The 19,255-nt window shown below is 40.4% G+C and overlaps 1 protein-coding gene across 1 annotated transcript in view; it reads right to left on the minus strand.

The window, feature by feature from the left end:
• The window catches only part of plcl1 (phospholipase C like 1), a 92,061-nt gene that overhangs the window by 32,359 nt on the left and 40,447 nt on the right, over positions 1-19,255 (minus strand). Inside the window, exon 2 of the mRNA XM_089003396.1 lies at positions 2,049-2,123. Within this exon, the coding sequence (XP_088859522.1) occupies positions 2,049-2,123 (75 nt within the window). The remainder of the gene's footprint in view (positions 1-2,048; positions 2,124-19,255) is intronic.

Consider the following 19,255-nt stretch of genomic DNA (forward strand, 5'->3'; position numbering starts at 1 on the left):
CAGTATATAGTTGTTCAACACCAATTTCAACCATAGGAAAACGTAAGAATTGTGACATCGGAACGAAGTACAAGGCTATAGTGGCTGTGAAGGAGAATCCTACATGAAGCAAATCCTACATGAAGCAAATCCTCCATTGTGTAAGAGTTCAACGTGCCGCAGAATACTTTATCAACGTAAGTAATGTAAATGTTGCAGTTTTTGTTTTCCATACATGTATTTAATTGTGTTGTATTCAGATATCTTTATCACTTGCAATAAGCACTGTTTTTCATACAGTATGTACATGCTGCTGTTCGTGGTTTCTCTCATGTGTATAGAACAATGTCGAGTGCTACTCAGAGTCACTATTGCAAGAGTGCGTTATGAAAATAAGAAGTGACGTGTTTATTTAATCCATAAGTTTATTTTTCACTTCACTACAGTACAAAAGCATGCTAGATACGCAATCCATGAACTCAAGGAGAAAATTACATGCCATATCAAAGATCCCCCATTTATTGCCCACTTTTAATGCAGTTCGGCACAGGATGAGATATATCAGGGGTCGGGAACCTATGGCTCGCGAGCCATATATGGCTCTTTTGATGATTGCATATGGCTCGCCGATAAAACTAAATACATATTTTCGTTTTTTCGCCGTTCATTTCCCGTTGGGGCTGCAGTTGGCGGAAAGCGCAATTTTGATTGGATGTCACTGAGCTAGGTTGGCCGAAAGCGCCATTTTGATTGGATGATAGTGGCCGTCATGTTGAAACAGGTAAACGTCCCTTTAAATGAGCCCAACTAGTGCACTTCAGCGTGAATGCACCGGAGCATTAGAGGAGAGAAAATGTTCTGATTTTAATTAGCAATGAAACAATACAATCGACAAAACAGTCGAATGTCAGTGACATTTTAACAAGCCCCGTGTTAACGTTAGCATCAACATACTTCTGCAAGAAGTAGATTGCAGATAGCAAGTGTGGAAGCTTATGAGCCGTATGCAGGCTAGCTAGCAGTAACTTCGCCTCCTGACCTGCAAGTTGAATTTCATTCCGATCCTTTGCCTGGATTTTTACCAATCACAAGGAACGGAAAACCATTCATGTTAACGGTGAGTACTATCACAAAGTTATTTTAAATAATACATTCTGATAGTTTGTTGAAAAGTGGCGGCGCGTGCGTGTGTGCGCGCGCACGCGAGCGTTTGTATGTGCGCGCGCGTGCGTGTGGCTCTCACTGAAAAACATTTCTAAATATTTGATTTTTATGGCTCTCTTAGTCAAAAAGGTTCCCGACCCCTGGCATATATCGATAGTCCGGTTATATCGATATTTTTTCTGACTCCCGAGAACATCGATATAACGAGACTTTACTGTATATGTATACATTTTTCCACTCTAGTTACACACATTATTATTTGGAGTCTGTACTCACATGTGAGTCAGTAGGAGTGCAAAGGCACATCGTTTGCTTTTTAAATTTGCTTTTTTAAATTTTCAAAGCAAACATCTATGTGATGTCCACATTATCCCAGAATACAACAGTCGGACATGATGGCCCTCGTTTTTACCTGTTTGCCATTCAAAGACAAAGTTCTATGTATAATTTCCAATTTGTATTCGAGATCAATATTTACATCCAATGAACCTTTACAGGTGTAAAAAATAATTACTTGAAAAATAAGTCGTTACTTTTGGTGTCCATGTAACAACTGAGTGGACGATGACCTCGACAAATGGCTGCGTAAGTTATCTTTACTTATTAATAGTACACTGCAGGAAGGATCAATTCAAATGTTTTTTGTTACTTTTAGTTTCGCATGTCACACTCTTGGCTTGTGTTTTCAGAGATCTACCCAATCATTGAATTCCCATGATGACTTTATGGGGTAAAATCATGTTTCAGTGATTGGGGTGTGATTCCCAAAGAAGCTGAGTGAAAAAGTGAATACAGATTCCTGTTCAACGTCAAAGGTGCCACAAAATAAAAAGATTCCACATTAAAGCGCTCAACTCTGTCACATGGTATTTGCTTGTAGGTATGAAAGGTGCTTTAAAATGTACCTTCTTCTCTGAGGGCATGCTGCTGAATGAAACAGTTTTCTTTCTGCCTCCACCCACCTTCTGCACTGAAGGATCCTGGGGAAACAAAAAACATTGCAGCATCAAGAAGATGTTTATATTTTGTACCAGGGTTAACGTCACCACTTTGACAAAAATGACAGTGAAAAACAAGTGTTTTCTAGTAAAAAATATCATTCTTTTTTACATTTGTCTGAGCATTCCTGTCAAATGCAAAATGGCAGTCACCAAAATGCTTTGCTCTTACATTGCTTGTCTGGCCGAAAGTCCAATCGAGCCAAAGAAAATGGGAACGGAAGTAGGAACACCTACAGTTCATTATCAACATATCTAACGGCCGATCACCTGAGACCATCATGACACCATTTTTTTTCTGAAAGGATGTTGTTGTTTTTGACTTATTCTTTTCCTTTCGGCTTTTCCCTTCAGGGGTCGCCGCAGCGAATCAGTGTCCTCCAACTAACCCGGTTTTGTGCATCCTCTTCTCTCACACCAGCTACCTTCATGTCCTAGTTGACAACATCCATCCAATCCATCCATCCAATATGAGTTGTGCCTCTGATATACTTATTCCTGATCCTATTCAACCTGGTCACTCTCAAAGAAAACCTCAACATCTAACATCTTCATCAGAAACAGAATCAGAATCATCTTTATTGCCAAGTGTGTAGAACACACAAGGAATTTGTTTCCGGTCGAACACGCTGCACTAGTATCATCATCAACCAATTACAAAGAGGCACTATACAGTTCCACTTGGGCTACTGTTCAAACAATTAATGGCTTAGGGGAAGAAGCTGTTTAAATGTCTGCTGGATTTGGCGCACATGGATCGGTAGCGCCTGCCTGAGGGGAGTAGCTGGAAAAGGTGGTGGGCATGGTGCGGAGGGTCCAGTAGGATTTTCCGCGCCCTAGTTTGGATTCTTGCAGTGTGCAAGTCATCTCTGCTAGTTAGGTAATTTCAGGCATGCCCGCCACCCTTGTGAGGATAAGTGGATTAAAAGAACGGATGCATGGAATTCTGTACTTTCCAGGAATGTAATCTCACCATTACATGCCACCATTATATGCCACCATACAAGTTTGTCATCAACCAGACTCTGCCCAATTGTTGCATGCCTCCATCATGATTCAGTTCCTCATCACAGGTCCCTCAAGGGTGGGACAAGCGGATGTCAAAGTCATGTTGACGGAGGCATACAGTGCATGTGCATTGTTTCTATGTCCAGAAAAGGCACAAAAAACAAACAGAGTATGGACTCATTCCTGAAGGGTGCAGTGAGGACGGTATGAACTATCAATTCTCCAAAAAGAACTTGAGGCAATGAACTTGTCGAATCAGAATCAGAAAGTCTTTAATAGTACCACAGTGGGGAAAGTTGCAATGAATGCTACCACATTTGAGAATCAGCAACGACCTTTGCAGTGAGCAAACATAGCCTGAATTGAAATGATCCATGATTTTCCCTTTTTTTTCAAATCACAAATACTACACACTACATTGTGAATGTGTGCGCCATAACCATTCTCTTATCATAAGTATGAGGGCATTATCTTATTGGTCAATTCCAAAGAACCAATTGAAGCATGGATATGTTACACTATGCAGCAAGAAGAACAAAAATTTTGAGTTGATAGACTTTCATTATTATGAGGCATCTGATTGTTGAGTATGTCACGCTAAACGGGCTGTGACATGACAAATGAACTCCAAATCGACTATGAGGCACTACGTTGGTATTCAACATGTGTATCATCTCAAAAAACAGCTACATTGGTCTGTAATTGGCATTGGGGTCATTATCATTACAGTTAATGCCGTTTTTAATGATTGCATCGTTGATACCGTGAGAGATTGTTTTCATTTTCACAATTTCTTCTCGACTAGCATTTGACTCCCTGCCCTGCTCAGCATGAGCCACACTATGACACACAGGTCAGAAGTCAGGAATAACAGTCGCTGAGTAGAACATGGACAAATGGAGGGCAAAGCTTTGTTTTGAAAAGGCAGGAAATACAATTTTCTTTTCAGTGATGAAGACTGAAAAGTGTTGTTAGTGTTGGCTTTCACTCCGTAATAACATTTTCTATGTCTTGTCTTTTGTCTTCCCTCGATCATCTTTTCAAATACACATCCTGATTCAGTTTTTCCAAAGTAAGATGCAAGATCTGGTGCCAGAGTTTTCATTCCCCTTCTTCCGGAAGCAATAATGTGTACTTCGCAAACACAGCATTTACTATGAATGTAATTTACATGTACACCATTGGTTAAACTGTCCGTGAATATTACATAGTCAAAAGCTAAATCTATTCTTATTATAGCCCTGCACGAGGTCAGCAGTTTATACAGTGCAAATGACAAACGAGAAGTCATTTCGATTTAATAGACAACCGACACCATTTTTTTGTCTCCTGACATCAGAAAAACGTTTTATAGCATCTAAAATACCCAAAACACGCAGGCTGATATTTTTAGTCAAATGAAAAACACCAATAAAAATGACTTAAAGTGTCCCAAAACTACTTCAAATTGACCTCAGAAAGTTTCAGTATCAGAAGGTCCCGCCCCCTTGCTCATGATGTCACGCCAAGACGCCTTGCCTTGCTTGAGAATCAAAACAATGGCTTGAGATTTGGAGAAGATGTTTTCTTGTTACTCATCCAGTTATGAATATGATTCAAATAGTTCTGAAGAAGAAATCATAAATGTTTGCAATCGATTAAAGAAGTCCTCCCATATTAATTCGAGCCGTCAGGAATCCAGTGTAGCGTCCCAGAAAATGCACAAAATGGCGCCCAAGCTCCGTTGGAAATGGGCTGATTTGTCTGCTGGGAATTTGTGTCAGCGAGTATCAAATAATAGTCTTGGTGCAACACAACGATTCACGATCGCATTATTTATGTGTTTTCCTTCTAATTTCGCCATCGACCCGAGGTTTTCAGACCAAACAAAGTACACAAAATGCATTGTGGGTCGCTTTCTCGGTCAGTGATGATAGCGACCATGACGTCACGGTAGGTATTGACTCGTCACCAACTCAAAAATAAGACTTCCTGAATATTCGGCGCGAGTCTTAAAACGTAAAATATAGCTATATGCGGTGGAATCTTTGTAAAATACGCTCAGTAGAAGTCATTTGAAGTGATTTTACAAATTATGGACACAACTTAAGGACAACCGACATCACTTTTTTGTTTCCTAACTGACATCAGAAAAACATTTTATAGCATCTAAAATACCCAAAACACGCAATATGATATTTCTAGTCAAATGCAAAACACCAATAAAAATGACTTAAAGTGTCCAAAATCTGCAAAAAAAATGAACCCGGAAGTGGCCAGTTTCAGAAGGTCCCGCCCCCTTGTTCGTGGTGTCACCCCAAGACGTCTTGCCTTGCTGGAGAATCAAAACAATGGCTTCAGATTCGGAGAATATGCTTTCTTGTTACTCATCCAGTTATGAATATGATTCAAATAGTTCTGAAGAGGAAAGCATACATCTTTGCAATCGATTAAATAATTTATTCTGTGCCATTTTGATGTATCTGGGGGCGGGAAATGTAGCACCAAAAAGAGGCAGAAAATGGCGACAAGAAGTAGAAGTTTTCAGACCAAACAAAGTCCAGCAAAATGCATGGACGATGTGGAAGGTCTGCTAAAATGTGCCCTTTTTTCGGTCAGGGGCGTTCCTTCAGTGACGCAACGTGAGGACTCGTCACCGACTCAAAAACAAGACTTTCGGAATATTCAGCGCAAGTCTTAAAACGTAAAATATAGCTATATGCGGTGGAATCTTTGTAAAATATGCTCAGTAGAAGTCATTTGAAGCAATTTTACAAATTATAGACACAATTTGTCCGGAGACGTCGGTTGTCCTTTAAGGAGGCATGTGAAAGAACTAAGCTGGGTAAAATTGTAACCAAAATTAATTTATCTGCTGATCCCCGAAGCCTATTTTACATTTTTTTTCTCTTGAATGATGGATTTTCACCCATGGTTGACAGGACTTTTTTGGGCGGGGGGGGGGGGGGGGGGGGTGTCTCAATTAAAAGTGTGTGTGTGGGTGTGTGTGTGTGTGTGTGTGTGTGAGGAAAGACCATACTAGGTCATTTAAAAATAGGTTGGTAAACACACCCTGCTCACTTGTCAGCTCCCTGCACTTGTAATTAACCTCCACCGAGACATATGACTGACAGCTCCATCGCAGCATGGCGGGCGAACGTCACTATTTTGACAACCTTCATCAGCGATGCGGTGAGGAGATGTTACCCAAGGGCCTGCTCACAGAGCAAATTGAGTGTAAGCGCTATTAATGAAGCACTTTATAACTTGTATGATCATTAAGTCTATAATTCAATACCTGTTGCTGTCAGAGCGTTACCAATGGGGTATAAGATGTATTACTACCGTGGTGGATTGGAGTGGTATACAACAGAACTGCAACATGTTGAGAGCTTATCCTAACATGGTCAACAAGTGTGAGGGCCCCAAGATGGATACACATGTAATAGTTAGATTGTATCTCTGGAGTGTATGTAGAGGTATGCCACAAACAGACATACATTCCAAAGTAACTTGACATTATCATCAGAACTATTAATAATGTACATTAAGGCTACAAAAGGGAAGCCAAGGAGGCTAATCTGAGAGCTGAAAAAAATTGCTTTGGTGAATCTGTATTACTGGCATGTCCGACAAACTGTAATTGCTCACGTATTTGATTAACAAGTCTGATGTTCTGATTCGGGGGTGGCAAGTCCATATTTTTTATTTTTTTTTTAATCTCTCACACCATCAACATTAGTACCCTCATTCACATTTCTCCATGTCGGCACTGCCTCTCTGTTTTCTGTACGCCATCCAGTCATCCATTAATTTCCTGATCCGCATTATCCTCACAAGGGTTGGTGGGGGTTTCTGGAGCCTATCCCAGCTGTATTCGAGCAGTGGGGGACACCCTGAATTGGTTGCCAGCCAATCGTAGGGCATACAGATACAAATAATCATCCGCGCTCACACTCAAACCGAGGGACAATTTAGAATGATCCATTAATGTGTCACATTTGTATTTGGAATCTGGGAGGAAACTGGTGTAGAAACCCACGTAGGTACAGGGACAACATCCAAACTCCACACCGGAAGGCTGTATGCTTTAATTTAGTTCATTTTCTGCCCTTGATTTTCTGCCCATATCCCAATACTAGAGAAAACATTGTTTGTTTCCCACTTGTATCCGGAGTTTTATTGAGCTTTGCACCAACATTTGCATGTAACTTGGGTGTATTTCCTTGAATGTGCCAATCCAATATATTTTTTCTATCTCTTTTTTCTACCTTTCTAGACTCAGGCTCCCTCAGCCTTTGCTCCACTTCCCATTTGCTCTCCGATTTTTCCTCTGGGTGGCGACTGATCCCTGAAGCCAACGATTAAATCGCAGATGAACAATCCAATCAAAGTGTCATCACAGAGAACGAGAGAGAGAGCAAGAGAGCGAGAAAACGACAGAGGAAGGCAACCAATGGATTAGTACCCATAGATGTCCTCTTGAGGCAAACACAGTGTGCTGTATTAAACGCTTTGCCAGACCGTACACACAGTTTCCTGGATGGCGTTTTGTCTCGTGCACAGGAACGTTAACATAACACTGGATTATCAGAACACAACATCAATGTTACCCTCCGAGGGCCTCAGCATCATCCATACTGCAAGGCCACTCATACTCGGTCCACCTAAATACTCCCTGACCTGCTTTCACTAAGCGTGTCTCTCCGGCTCCGTCTGGTCAACTTAATGGAGATGTTTTCTGGGACGCTTACGTGATCAAAGACAAACTGCGCTCACTGACGCGGAAATGCCGGGATTGGAAATCCATACGTTTGCTTGGCTGGCACAATGTTTACCTCGTAAGCAAAGTTGCCATCATCCGCGTCTGCGTGAAGGTCTCAGAACTTTCTGGCTCAATAATTGAGTTGTTTCCGTCCCTGTTGTTACTTCTTGCTGCAAGGCCAGTGATCAATAACAGACGCTTTGGAGTTCTTCAGGCGAGTACTGTGAACTCTAAGCAACAACATGTTGATAAATGAACTATTGTTAGCGCTTTTTTCCGCTCGCAGTTTTCTAACATGCCTGAACGTTTTGGGTCGCTTCCTGTTCAAAGTCATCAAAACCATCACATAAAGCAGAAGAGAAGAGAATTAAACATTGTATATTCAAACATCAAAATAATATCATCAATGTAAGGCGTAATGCATAACATAAAATGCAAAACACATTTGATAGGCGACCAAAATGAGCACACGGTTAACAGTAATCATCACCTTTCAAGTAACTGTGACTTTAAATAAATAGAAAAAAAGAGATGGAATACATCACTGGTAAGTCAGGCTTTTTTCTCTCTGTGTTTAACAACAAGAAAGACGGCTTGAGTTGGAACCCTTCTCTGCTCATTCTTTTTCTTATTATTCGTGTTTCTTCTTATTCGCACTCTTCAATGATACCTTTTCTTTATTCTCTCAAATGGGCCTGATGTTTCACACTAAGTAAACTTGAATTACTCAGTGACAGCTTGTCGGTACGTCAAGCTTTCTACTAAAGTGCCTTCTGAATCCAGCACTGCTCTCTGTAGTTACTTTGTATTTTCATCGATAAAGACTGTACTTTTCAACTTCCGTGTCATGTCTCTTCCTTGGTCCGATTACTCGCATGACACTGCACCTCTTCCACTAGACAACTGAACTGCAAAATTGGGACACCATGAAAACCCATTGAAAATAAGAACTTAAAGATATGTGAACGTATCAGTTGTTCAAACACTGAACCACAACGCAGCCGTGTAACACTTTCATCGTCATCGTTCAGCGGAAAGAATACAATCCCAGTGAGGCGCTCCTTGACGTATCACTTGCAGTACAAGCAGATACCCTTTCTACCTCCATATGATTAATTCGAAAACAGTGGAACTTCAAATTCAGGCCTGTGCGGGCTCATATGCATCTTTCAAGTATGCATTGAAACATGTTATCTTCCCTCACCCTCACTGCACTGCATAGTATATCATAGTGCAATGCACACAAAGTATGCCTGACGTGCATGAGCTTGCAACTAAATCCAGTTGCTGGAGGTTAAATTTATAGAAGGAAGAAGTACATATTTACTCCACGCAGACATGCCTTGAGGAAAATACAAGTGCAGACATTTTGTCGACAAGTAGGGCTAGCAAATTAATTGCATGGGTTTGTTGAAAGTCGATGTAGGGTAATGAGTTACTTATTACTTTTAAGTTACATAACGCATCGTGCCTTTGCCATTTTGAAAAGGGAATGTGAATTTTGCAACCACAGCTTGTAAAATTAACTTGCAATGGGGATCTTTAACAATATTTATTGTCCTGGGTAAAAAAAAATCTGAAATACTGAAACTGAAATTTGGTCTAATAAACAAATAATTCAAAGCTGCACACCGCGAATAAAATGAACAATATATTCAAATCATTTTATCACAGAGGAAATATAAGTTTAAAAACATGGACCACAAATTCTATAGCTCTTCTCCTCATTATTATTGCATATGAGTTTGCGACTATCTCAATTATCCATACAAAATAAACAATATTCACAATCACATTTCCATATTTGGACAGTTTGGATTGGATTGGATTGGATATGCCTTTATTAGTCTCACAGCGGAGAAATTTAAATTTCACAGCAGCAAAGTGATGAAAGGAATGAAAGTAGAAAAACAAAATACATGACATACAGTTACATAACACAATACATACAGTTGGTTCAGTCTTCAGTAAATGTACCACGCATGTTTTCGTTGAAAATGCAAGGAAGAACAAATAAACTGATGTGCTAACCACTAATTCACCTTGCTGCCCAGAAGGAATATAAATTGGACCTAATCAGACAGTGCACTTATGAGTGTCATGTTGAAGAATTAACACTTGCACCTCCAATTTTTTTTTCCCAACGAGTTCTCCTCGAGAGGCCTGAATGAGGGAGATGAAAAGAGGCATGGAGGGAGAGGGGGCTTCAGCAGAAAGCCAGCAAAAGGTGCTGTCAAAGTAAATAGCGAAAGGTCATTGTGGTGTAAATGGTGTAGGTCTGGACAGCAGCTGGCTCTTCACTCAAGATGAATGAGTTCACATGACATACACCCACTTAAACAGACGTATATTGTTATTACAGAAAATTACTTTACCATTGGGGCAAAACAAACAAACAAATGTGAAATGTTAGAACCGAGGAGTACAGAGATGAAAGCGTTTGAAAATTACGTAACAAAATTGCAATTTTTTCATCAATAATGCAATTGTGAATTATGATTATGGTTTTTTTTTTGTTTTTGTTTTTGTCAAAAAGAAGCAATAAATAAATATTGTAATCAATTTCAAAAGCTGGATAATGTGGAAGAAATTACACACACCTTGAGATATGTTTACAAGTACAATTATTTTTCTTTTCAAATAAAATCATTCCAACTTAAGATCTATCGTCAAGTGGTTTCATCATGTACTTTGTTTATCAGAAGAGGTATTTTACAGCGGTCTGACCCTCACAGGAAATGGACGTCATGATTTCTCAAGATTGATCCCAGCCTTGCCAAATGCGGTCCTTGGTCTGCTCCCCAATACTGTATTCATTTCAAGACCTCTAAGACCATCATAGAACAGGTTAGTTTACACTGAGACTACCGTAGATGAGACACAGATAAACTCTATTCAACCCCATCAGTCAACATTGGACGAATCTGAAATCCTCAGAGAATTTATGTGTAAGTGTTTATGTGTGTGGGGTTGGGGGTTGCACTGACTCTCAAGGGGCTGAAAAATATGGCATGCCCCATTTTTAACACCAAATTGTGCAAAATAGATTTCAAATATCTTATGAATCTCACATTTGTGCACCACTTGATTTGATTGTTCCACAAAAATACATCAATTTTCTAGAATTCTAGTCCTCCTTGTGGGGGAGCTGACATACATCCCAGCTGACTTTGGGCAAGGTAGTTACAGCCTAGACTTAAAGACAAACAACCAGTTACAGTCCAGTGACGTGCGGTGAGGTTCATGGCTGGTGAGGCACTGACGTCATCAACGACGTCACCGCTCGTCTCTACTTAGTATTTGAACGGTAAATTCAGCGATTTTGAAACAATTCCTAAAACGGTGAAGTTAAATGGACAAGAACTTTAAAGTACAAATCACTAAATACATCTAACTGTTTAATTTATTTTTTCATTTGATATTTCCATGACAGCTTTCCATGATGACAGGTGAGGCACTGCCTCACCTGCCTCCACTGACTGCACGTCACTGTTACAGTCACATTCACATCTACGGAGAAAAAAAACATCCATGTTTTTGGAGTGTGACAGGACGTAACCACAGACAGGTCACATCAGACTAAGTTCTGTCTCAAGAAAATTTAACAAAATGAAAACTAAATTGCATAATTTGTTTGGATTCTTGCTTTGCAAAAGAAGGTTTCATCGCACGACAGTAAAAAGGCCTTGAGTTGAGTTGCATTGACCTTCAACAATCTCTCAATTGAAATGAACTGTGGGAGTGAATGGAACACTCGTGAAAATCCAATTCAAGATGTGGCACACGCACAAACACACAGACACACACTTCAATTTCCATTCATCGAGCGACTAGTTATCCTTGTGCATAAATCACACACATGAGTAATACGCCCATTGCCAACACCTGGCCATTGCGTAATTCTGCTGCCAATCGGATCTCATGATCTGATGCCATAAATCCGGCTACTGAGCCGCAGGCACACAGGCGGCAGATTAACTCAAAAGATTACTGCTACAGGCGGACACTAATCTAGTGCTCCCGTGTATGCCACCAGTGCAGCTCAGGAAGGCGTAGGTGACAATCATGCTCGTTTTTGATTGACATATGCATATTTGTCTAATATTATTGGGTTAAAATATGAGAAAAAGCTCTCAATATGAAGCGCAACAACCAACAATTGCAAAAGCATTGTGTCCATGAACACATTTCTGTCAGTATTGAGAAAACTGAGCATGATTGTCTTCGTAAAGACACACAAAGGACGAGACACCAGCTCTCATTCATGTCGACAATATTTCTCTTCATCGACCAGCCTCTCTTCCCATTATTGCTCAAGAATAGCGGTCTCCCCCGACAACCGCCTTCCCCCTCACTCAGTCCTTGTAGATCAAGTCTCTGTTATTGTCTCATCCTTTTCCTTCCCTTGCCCTTTCCCTTCCTCCATCACACCATCCAAGCATTAACATTCTCTGGGGAGGGTTTTTTTGGGGGATCGTGGCCACCGAGGGGCCTTTTATCCCATGAGATGACACACTTCCGAGTCAAAAGAATGTTTGTTACATAACAGCGTCAAGCTCGTCCGACTCCACTTATATTTATTTACTGAGTGTATGAGTGGAGCCACAGATTTCAGTTGGGTGGAAGAAGATTGGAGCTGGAATGAATGGTGATTAATGGCGGTGAGGATGTACTAATAAGCCTTAAAACAAAGTGCATGTATTGTACAGTGATACGAACGCTTTAGCTAACGAACTTTTCGCCTTACGAACATTAAATTCACGAGAATATAATCTTGGCATACAAACTAGTTTTCGGGAAAGACACGGAGCGCCACGTGGCTGACGGAATAGTTTTCGGCGGAAGAACACCAAACCACGCGGCCGAACAGCACCACTGTGGCTGCCGGACTACTTTTCCACAACCCTTTCTCTGAGTGCATTGGTGGTTTGTAATCAAGGATATATTTGCTATTGTGGATCCGAAAAAGATTATTATTATTATTATTATTATTATTATTATTATTACTTAGCGTCCCAGTACCAGTATGCTAAATCGACCATTGCTACCATCCTTCAGAACAAGAAAGCTATTAAAGGTGTGTGTGTGTTGCTTAGGGTGTTTCTGTGTTGTCTAAGCAATGGTCTCAGGCAATAGAAGAGGTTGAAAAACTTCTATTAATTTGGATTAATGAAAAGCGAGGGTATTTTTGCCGAAAAAGCATGACAACTTGGATATCGTCAAGAGTCAACCTGGAAGTTTGTCATCCATTGATGATTTCAAGGCTAGCGTCGTACAGAGATTCATAGTGTCATTCATTATGGTGAGGCAGCCAGTTCTGATGATAAAGCTGCCGAAGGTTACAAGGAATCATTCCTCAAGATGGTGGAAGAAGAAGGCTACATTCCTCATCAAGTGTTTAATGATGATGGAACCGGCCTTTTGGGAAAAAGATTCCGAACCGGACTTTCATTACACAGGAAGAGAAGTTTCTCCCTGGGGATAAGCCTATGAAACATAGGCTAACCCTCCTTCCTACAGTCCTTATGGAATGTAGGAACAGTAACTCCCTCCCTCCCACCCCCTAGCACCCCATTCCATCAAGCCATCAATGACCATCACAAAGGTAAATAAAACAAATGTATTATATAGTACAGTTTATTTCCTCAATTACAATACAATAGTACATTTGTTACACATAAAATAAGGTGTATTTTGTGTAGTTTTAAGGCTTATTTAGTATGAAATTATGTTTTGTGGGGACGTGGGAACGGGTTATTATCATTGTAATGGTTTCTTATAGGAAAGTAATATTTGGAAGACATACTTTTTGCCTTACACACACTTTCTGGGAACCAATTAAGTTCGTAAACTGAGGTATCACTGTACTCTCCTTCTGAAAAAGGTCAACAACAGACAGAGCCAAGCTCCTGCCCTGGCCATTTCATTACACTTCAACCCCATTGAAAACCTTTGGAGTGACCTCAAGGAGGTAGTCCAGATGAGAGCACCCAAGTCACTGGATGACTCCATGGGGTTGTGCAAAGAAGAATGGTCCAATATCCTGGATTTGTCGCGTTTTGCAAGGTGGTGATGGCGGATGTGGATCCCAAAAAGCAGGCAGGAGCGAGGAGCACGTTGGATTTGAGAAATTGTATTAAAATAAAGTCAACAGGAACAAAATCAAAAACATCATAGTCATTCAAACAGAAAAATACAAAGTATCAAATAAAGACCAAGAGTAAAAGTCTGCCAAGATTAAACAAACACATGCAAAGCATACAATGCATACACAGTGCACACAATTGCATACATCATACAACAAACAACAAACATACAACAATGACTCGACACCGGATGGTCATTCCAGGAGTCCTTTTAAGTGTCACTGATTGTAACGACCAGCACCTGCGAGGCAGCAGGCAGGCTGATAGCGCTACCCGGTGGTCGCCCATCCAAACGTGGCAGTCGCCAAGGCTCGGGACGACCAGCACCTGTGCGGGTGCAGGCGGGGCCGACAGCGCCACCCGTTGGTCGCCAACCAGATCATGACTGGATTCTCCCATTTTGTGAAACGTTATATGACAAGATTATGTATAAAAATAAGATGTGCTCATAATTATGGCACACATGCTTTCATGGAAAAGAATCATGTCTTAATGTGACATTTTGGCCAGTGAGAATAAGAATAATTAAAGTTTTCCGGCATAGAATGCTGTTTTCCAAACTTCCTGAACTAACCACTCTTCCTTGAGACATCCTGATAGAGCTTCCTGAGTTTTAAGGCCTTGTATGGCAATCACTTCATCAATGGAGTCAAATAAAGGACAGCTAATAAATTTGAAAATAAAACGACAGTTCAGACTGCTATCGGAGTGCAGTCTGTTCATGTGTGGGCGTGTGGGAAGAGGAGCGCACCGAGATGAGTTGGATGTGAGCCATGTATGCTTCAGAAAAGGAGATGTTTTGTGAAATGGCTGGATGAATCTTTCACACAAGACGAGACACAGATGAAGAAAAAAGATGAAGAACGAAAAGCAGGATGAGGAAGATAAATAATTGACTGTAAGGTCATTAGCTTGCAGGTGTTGGAACTGAGCACATACACTGTCATGATGACATTTTCACATTTGAAAGGTTCTTTATGATGGATAAGACTTTCCAGACGAGATAAAGGAAGTTGAATATTTCGGTTGATAAACATCACCACAGAGAATTTGCCCTTGTGTTACCCTTACTCCAAAAAAAACAAATGCTAATGTTTTCGTCCAGAACCATTCCATTTCCCCCATCATCAATTCCCTTTTTAACCTCATGAAATTGCTTTAGTTTCATCTTAGCTATTATTCTTCGGCATTTGCCATTTGCAACATGAAGTGGACAAAGCTTTACAGAGGTTGATCAATGTTAGCATTAATTTGGCGGACTTTCTTGAGAGGAAATTGTTTGATTTTTAAATGTTAAATTTAAATAAAAAATGAAAAATGTTTTGTCAATTGTCTGGTAAACCGCAACTGTGAGTGGCAGTTTGAAGCAAACATGTTACATGATAGCTACTGCTTTGAGTTTAAAGTGGTTATTGACTAGAATTGTAGACCGACCCCTCACCACCTCCCCTCAAATAGTGACAATTTTTCAAGCAAAATTGACACAAATGATGCAACAGCAAGTAATAATACATATAAATGCCAATGTCCTTGTTACGTAGCATAACAGCAGCCAGCCGGGTAAACGGCTCCATTACTAGCCCAGACAGTAATAAAGCAACTATTTCCCTAAAAAGAACAATAACATTCACTCTTGCATGTCACGTTGCATTTGCTGCTGAGACTGCACTACACTATACTACTTCTATTCTCTATGGATTGCAACTGGTACTTGGCAAACTCAGGTGAAGGACACCCATGGAATAATACTCTGGATCTGGACTGAACGAGACTGTATATATCGTTTTTCAATGGGACTAAATTCATCTATGTTTAACCATTTCGGGAGCAGCGGTTATCATAGTAGACCGCTCAGCGTATTATCAGGTGACAAGTTATCATTAATGGTGAATGAAAGGGTTATTCCCTGAATATGAATGACCTATTTCAAAAGAACCTGGAAATGTAGGGTTTTTCTTAGAAGATCAAAACAGGCATATTTTCGGTGAACCTGACGGCGAATGAATTAATGACAGCCAAACCTGCCACAGCGCCGAGTTTGTGTTCATTTATTAGTTTTGAGTTTAGCGCTGTTTAGTAGTGCTTGGTGCATTTTGCTGACCAATCTCCAACTCGTCTCTCCCCTCCAAGGTGCGACCTCCATTACAAAAGCAACACTGTTTGTGAAATTGCTTCTGTTGTTTATCTTCACACATGTTTAATAAAGTAAAGGGTTCCCTGTCATCCAAGAAGAGTGCTGTGCATCATAATGATCAATTCATCCATTTTCTATTCTGCCTCTCCTTACAAGGGTCACGGGCATGCTGGAACCTATCCCAGCTGTCATCAGACGGTCGGCAGGGTACTTCCTGAACTGTTTGCCAATTGCACTCACACTAACATCCATGGACAATTTAGAATAACCCTGAACCTTTCTGGCATATTTTTTGAAATCAAGTACATGTTTAAAGAGAAAACCACACAGATTGGCTTGTGAACCCTGCACCATTGCATTCACCAATGTGTCACCCGAAAATATTATTTTTCTGTTTGAAAGTTTACTCCTGACCGGACATTGGACCTCGTCCTTGAGAATTCAAATGTGTGTGACTCATTCTTGAAATGGACCCTACACCACGTAGCGGTTGATCAACTTCTCACCGCTGACGTACCGCTGTCCTTTCTTTAGAGGTGAGATGTTCACAACTGTGGCTCAGGTAGTTGCAGCCAAGTATTACACTCAATTTCGACTCAGTGTTTCGTGACACAATTAATCAAGAATGAATTCCACACATCCCACTGAATTCTGAAGACTCAATTTCTCAATTAATTGTTCATAATTTCTTTTATTATAAAATTCTGATTTCTACACAGAGAGATCACACGTTGTTTTACACCTCCAAGGTTCCTTAAACACGGTTAAATCAATGAAAGCACAATAAAATATGGTAAAACATGTTTAAAGCTGATGGGGTCATGGAAATTAGCATCAGAGCTTATTCTGCCCTTTCTGTCGAAATAAATCTCAGTTTACAAAAGAAGCTAATCATGCTCCACTTCCTTATTAGAAGTAAAAAAAGAGATAGATATCTCAATCTGAAAGGTTATATTCTTTCTCTTCTGTATTTTAATTTCCAGACTATTTGTTATTTTCTGCTGCTGGTCTTAGAAGGCTGGTGTTCCTTCTGGGGTTAGAATGAACTGACATTACTCTGAAACACAAGTAGTAGGCTACACATGAGAAAATTTATATCAATATAACGCATGACTGAGGTCAAGTACCAAGCATATGTACCATGAGAAGGCACAAATGCAAGGAGACGTGTGCGCGCGCACACACACACACACACACAACCCCCCCCCCCCCCACACACACACACACACATACACATTCACACACGGAACATTTAACAGAAGACAGGATATGCAAGTCAATGGATGGATACAGATATGTGTGTACGAACTGATTCAAATGGCGGACAGGCCAGATAAGGATGTAAAGTGTAAATTTGAGCACAGGTGGCCTAGACTCTAGCCAAAATGCCAAATGTTAGTCTACGCCCTAGACCAGGGGTCGGGAACCTTTTTGACTAAGAGAGCCATAAATGGATTATGAAGACAAAATAAATAGGTTAATCAGTGATTCTAACACGTATGAGCAACTAAAAAGGGACCCTTCCAATAGATACAAGAAAGAAATGATTGACTGTCTCCAAAAGCTAGAGAAAGGAAAACATATAGATAAACAGATGTATTTTAGATTATACCCGGGAGAGGCCACGCCATGTATCTATGGCCTGCCAAAAATACATAAAGAAGGGTTCCCCCTCCGACCCATTGTTTGTAGCATTGACTCCTCTACATACAATGTAGCCAAATATTTAAAAACTATTTTAGCTCCGTTGGTTGGTAACACAGAATACCACGTAGAGAACACCACAGGGTTTGTAGAGAGGATCAAAGACCTCATATTGGAACCTGAGGAAACTTTGGCATCATACGATGTGACTTCTCTCTTTACATCTGTCCCAACCCCAGCAGCAGTCTCAGTGGTGAGGACGAGGCTGCTGGCGGATGTTTCTCTGCATGAAAGAACCAAACTGAAACCGGATCACATCTGCCAATTATTAGAAATCTGCCTTAATACTACGTATTTTCAATTTCGGGAAAAATTTTATAAACAAATCCATGGTTGTGCTATGGGCTCACCAGTTTCACCCATAGTGGCTAATCTTTACATGGAAGAGATGGAGAAACAGGCCCTCACATCCTTCCCAGGGACAAAACCTCGTCACTGGTTTAGATATGTGGACGATACTTTTGTCATAATTAAGAAACAAGAAATTCAATCCTTCACAGATCATCTCAACTCTGTAGACTTCAACATTAAATTTACTCGTGAGGACATTCAAGAGAACCAACTAGCCTTCTTGGATTGTAAAGTAATTATAAAAGAGGACAGAGCGCGAAAAACAGAAGTCTTTAGGAAGGCTACGCACACTGACCAATACTTACTTTTTGACTCTAACCACCCTTTACAACATAAACTAGGAGTTATCAGAACCCTCCAGCATAGGGCTAAACTAATACCAACTAGCACTGAAGGTAGAGAAAAGGAGTCAAAACATATCAGGAGAGCACTCACTAACTGTGGGTACCCTCAGTGGTCATTCAACAAATGTCAGAAAGAAAGAATAGCGAACGAAACCAATAATTCTCAAGATTCTAAAAGGAGAGGAGTAGCAGTACCGTACATTGCAGGAGTTTCTGAAAAATTACAAAGAGTCCTTTGGCAACATAAAATTCCTACTTATTTCAAACCGATAAACACGTTAAGGCAAAAATTAGTGCATCCAAAAGATAGGCTACCAAATGAAAAACAAAGTAATGTAGTTTATTCCATACATTGTAAGAATGAAACTTGTAAAGAGCAGTACATTGGGGAGACTCAACAAATTCTCAAAAAAAGACTTTATCAACATCGCAGGGATAATACTAGTGGGCCTCAATCGGCAGTACATTTGCACCTAAAAGCTAGTAACCACTCATTTGACGACAATGAGGTTAAAATCTTAGCGAAAGAACATAGATGGTTTGAAAGGGGGGTGAAAGAGGCGATTCTTATAAAACAACAAAATCCTTCATTAAACCGGTCTGGTGGTGTGAGGTTCAATTTGGATCGTTCATACAATAGCCTGCTCAGGCAAAACAGGTTAGGCAACTTTCGCAATGCTGAT

The sequence above is a fragment of the Hippocampus bargibanti genome, linkage group LG08 (genome assembly GCF_051943395.1).
Source record: "Hippocampus bargibanti isolate YZ-2025 linkage group LG08, ASM5194339v1, whole genome shotgun sequence".
In the NCBI taxonomy this organism is placed as follows: Eukaryota; Metazoa; Chordata; class Actinopteri; order Syngnathiformes; family Syngnathidae; genus Hippocampus; species Hippocampus bargibanti.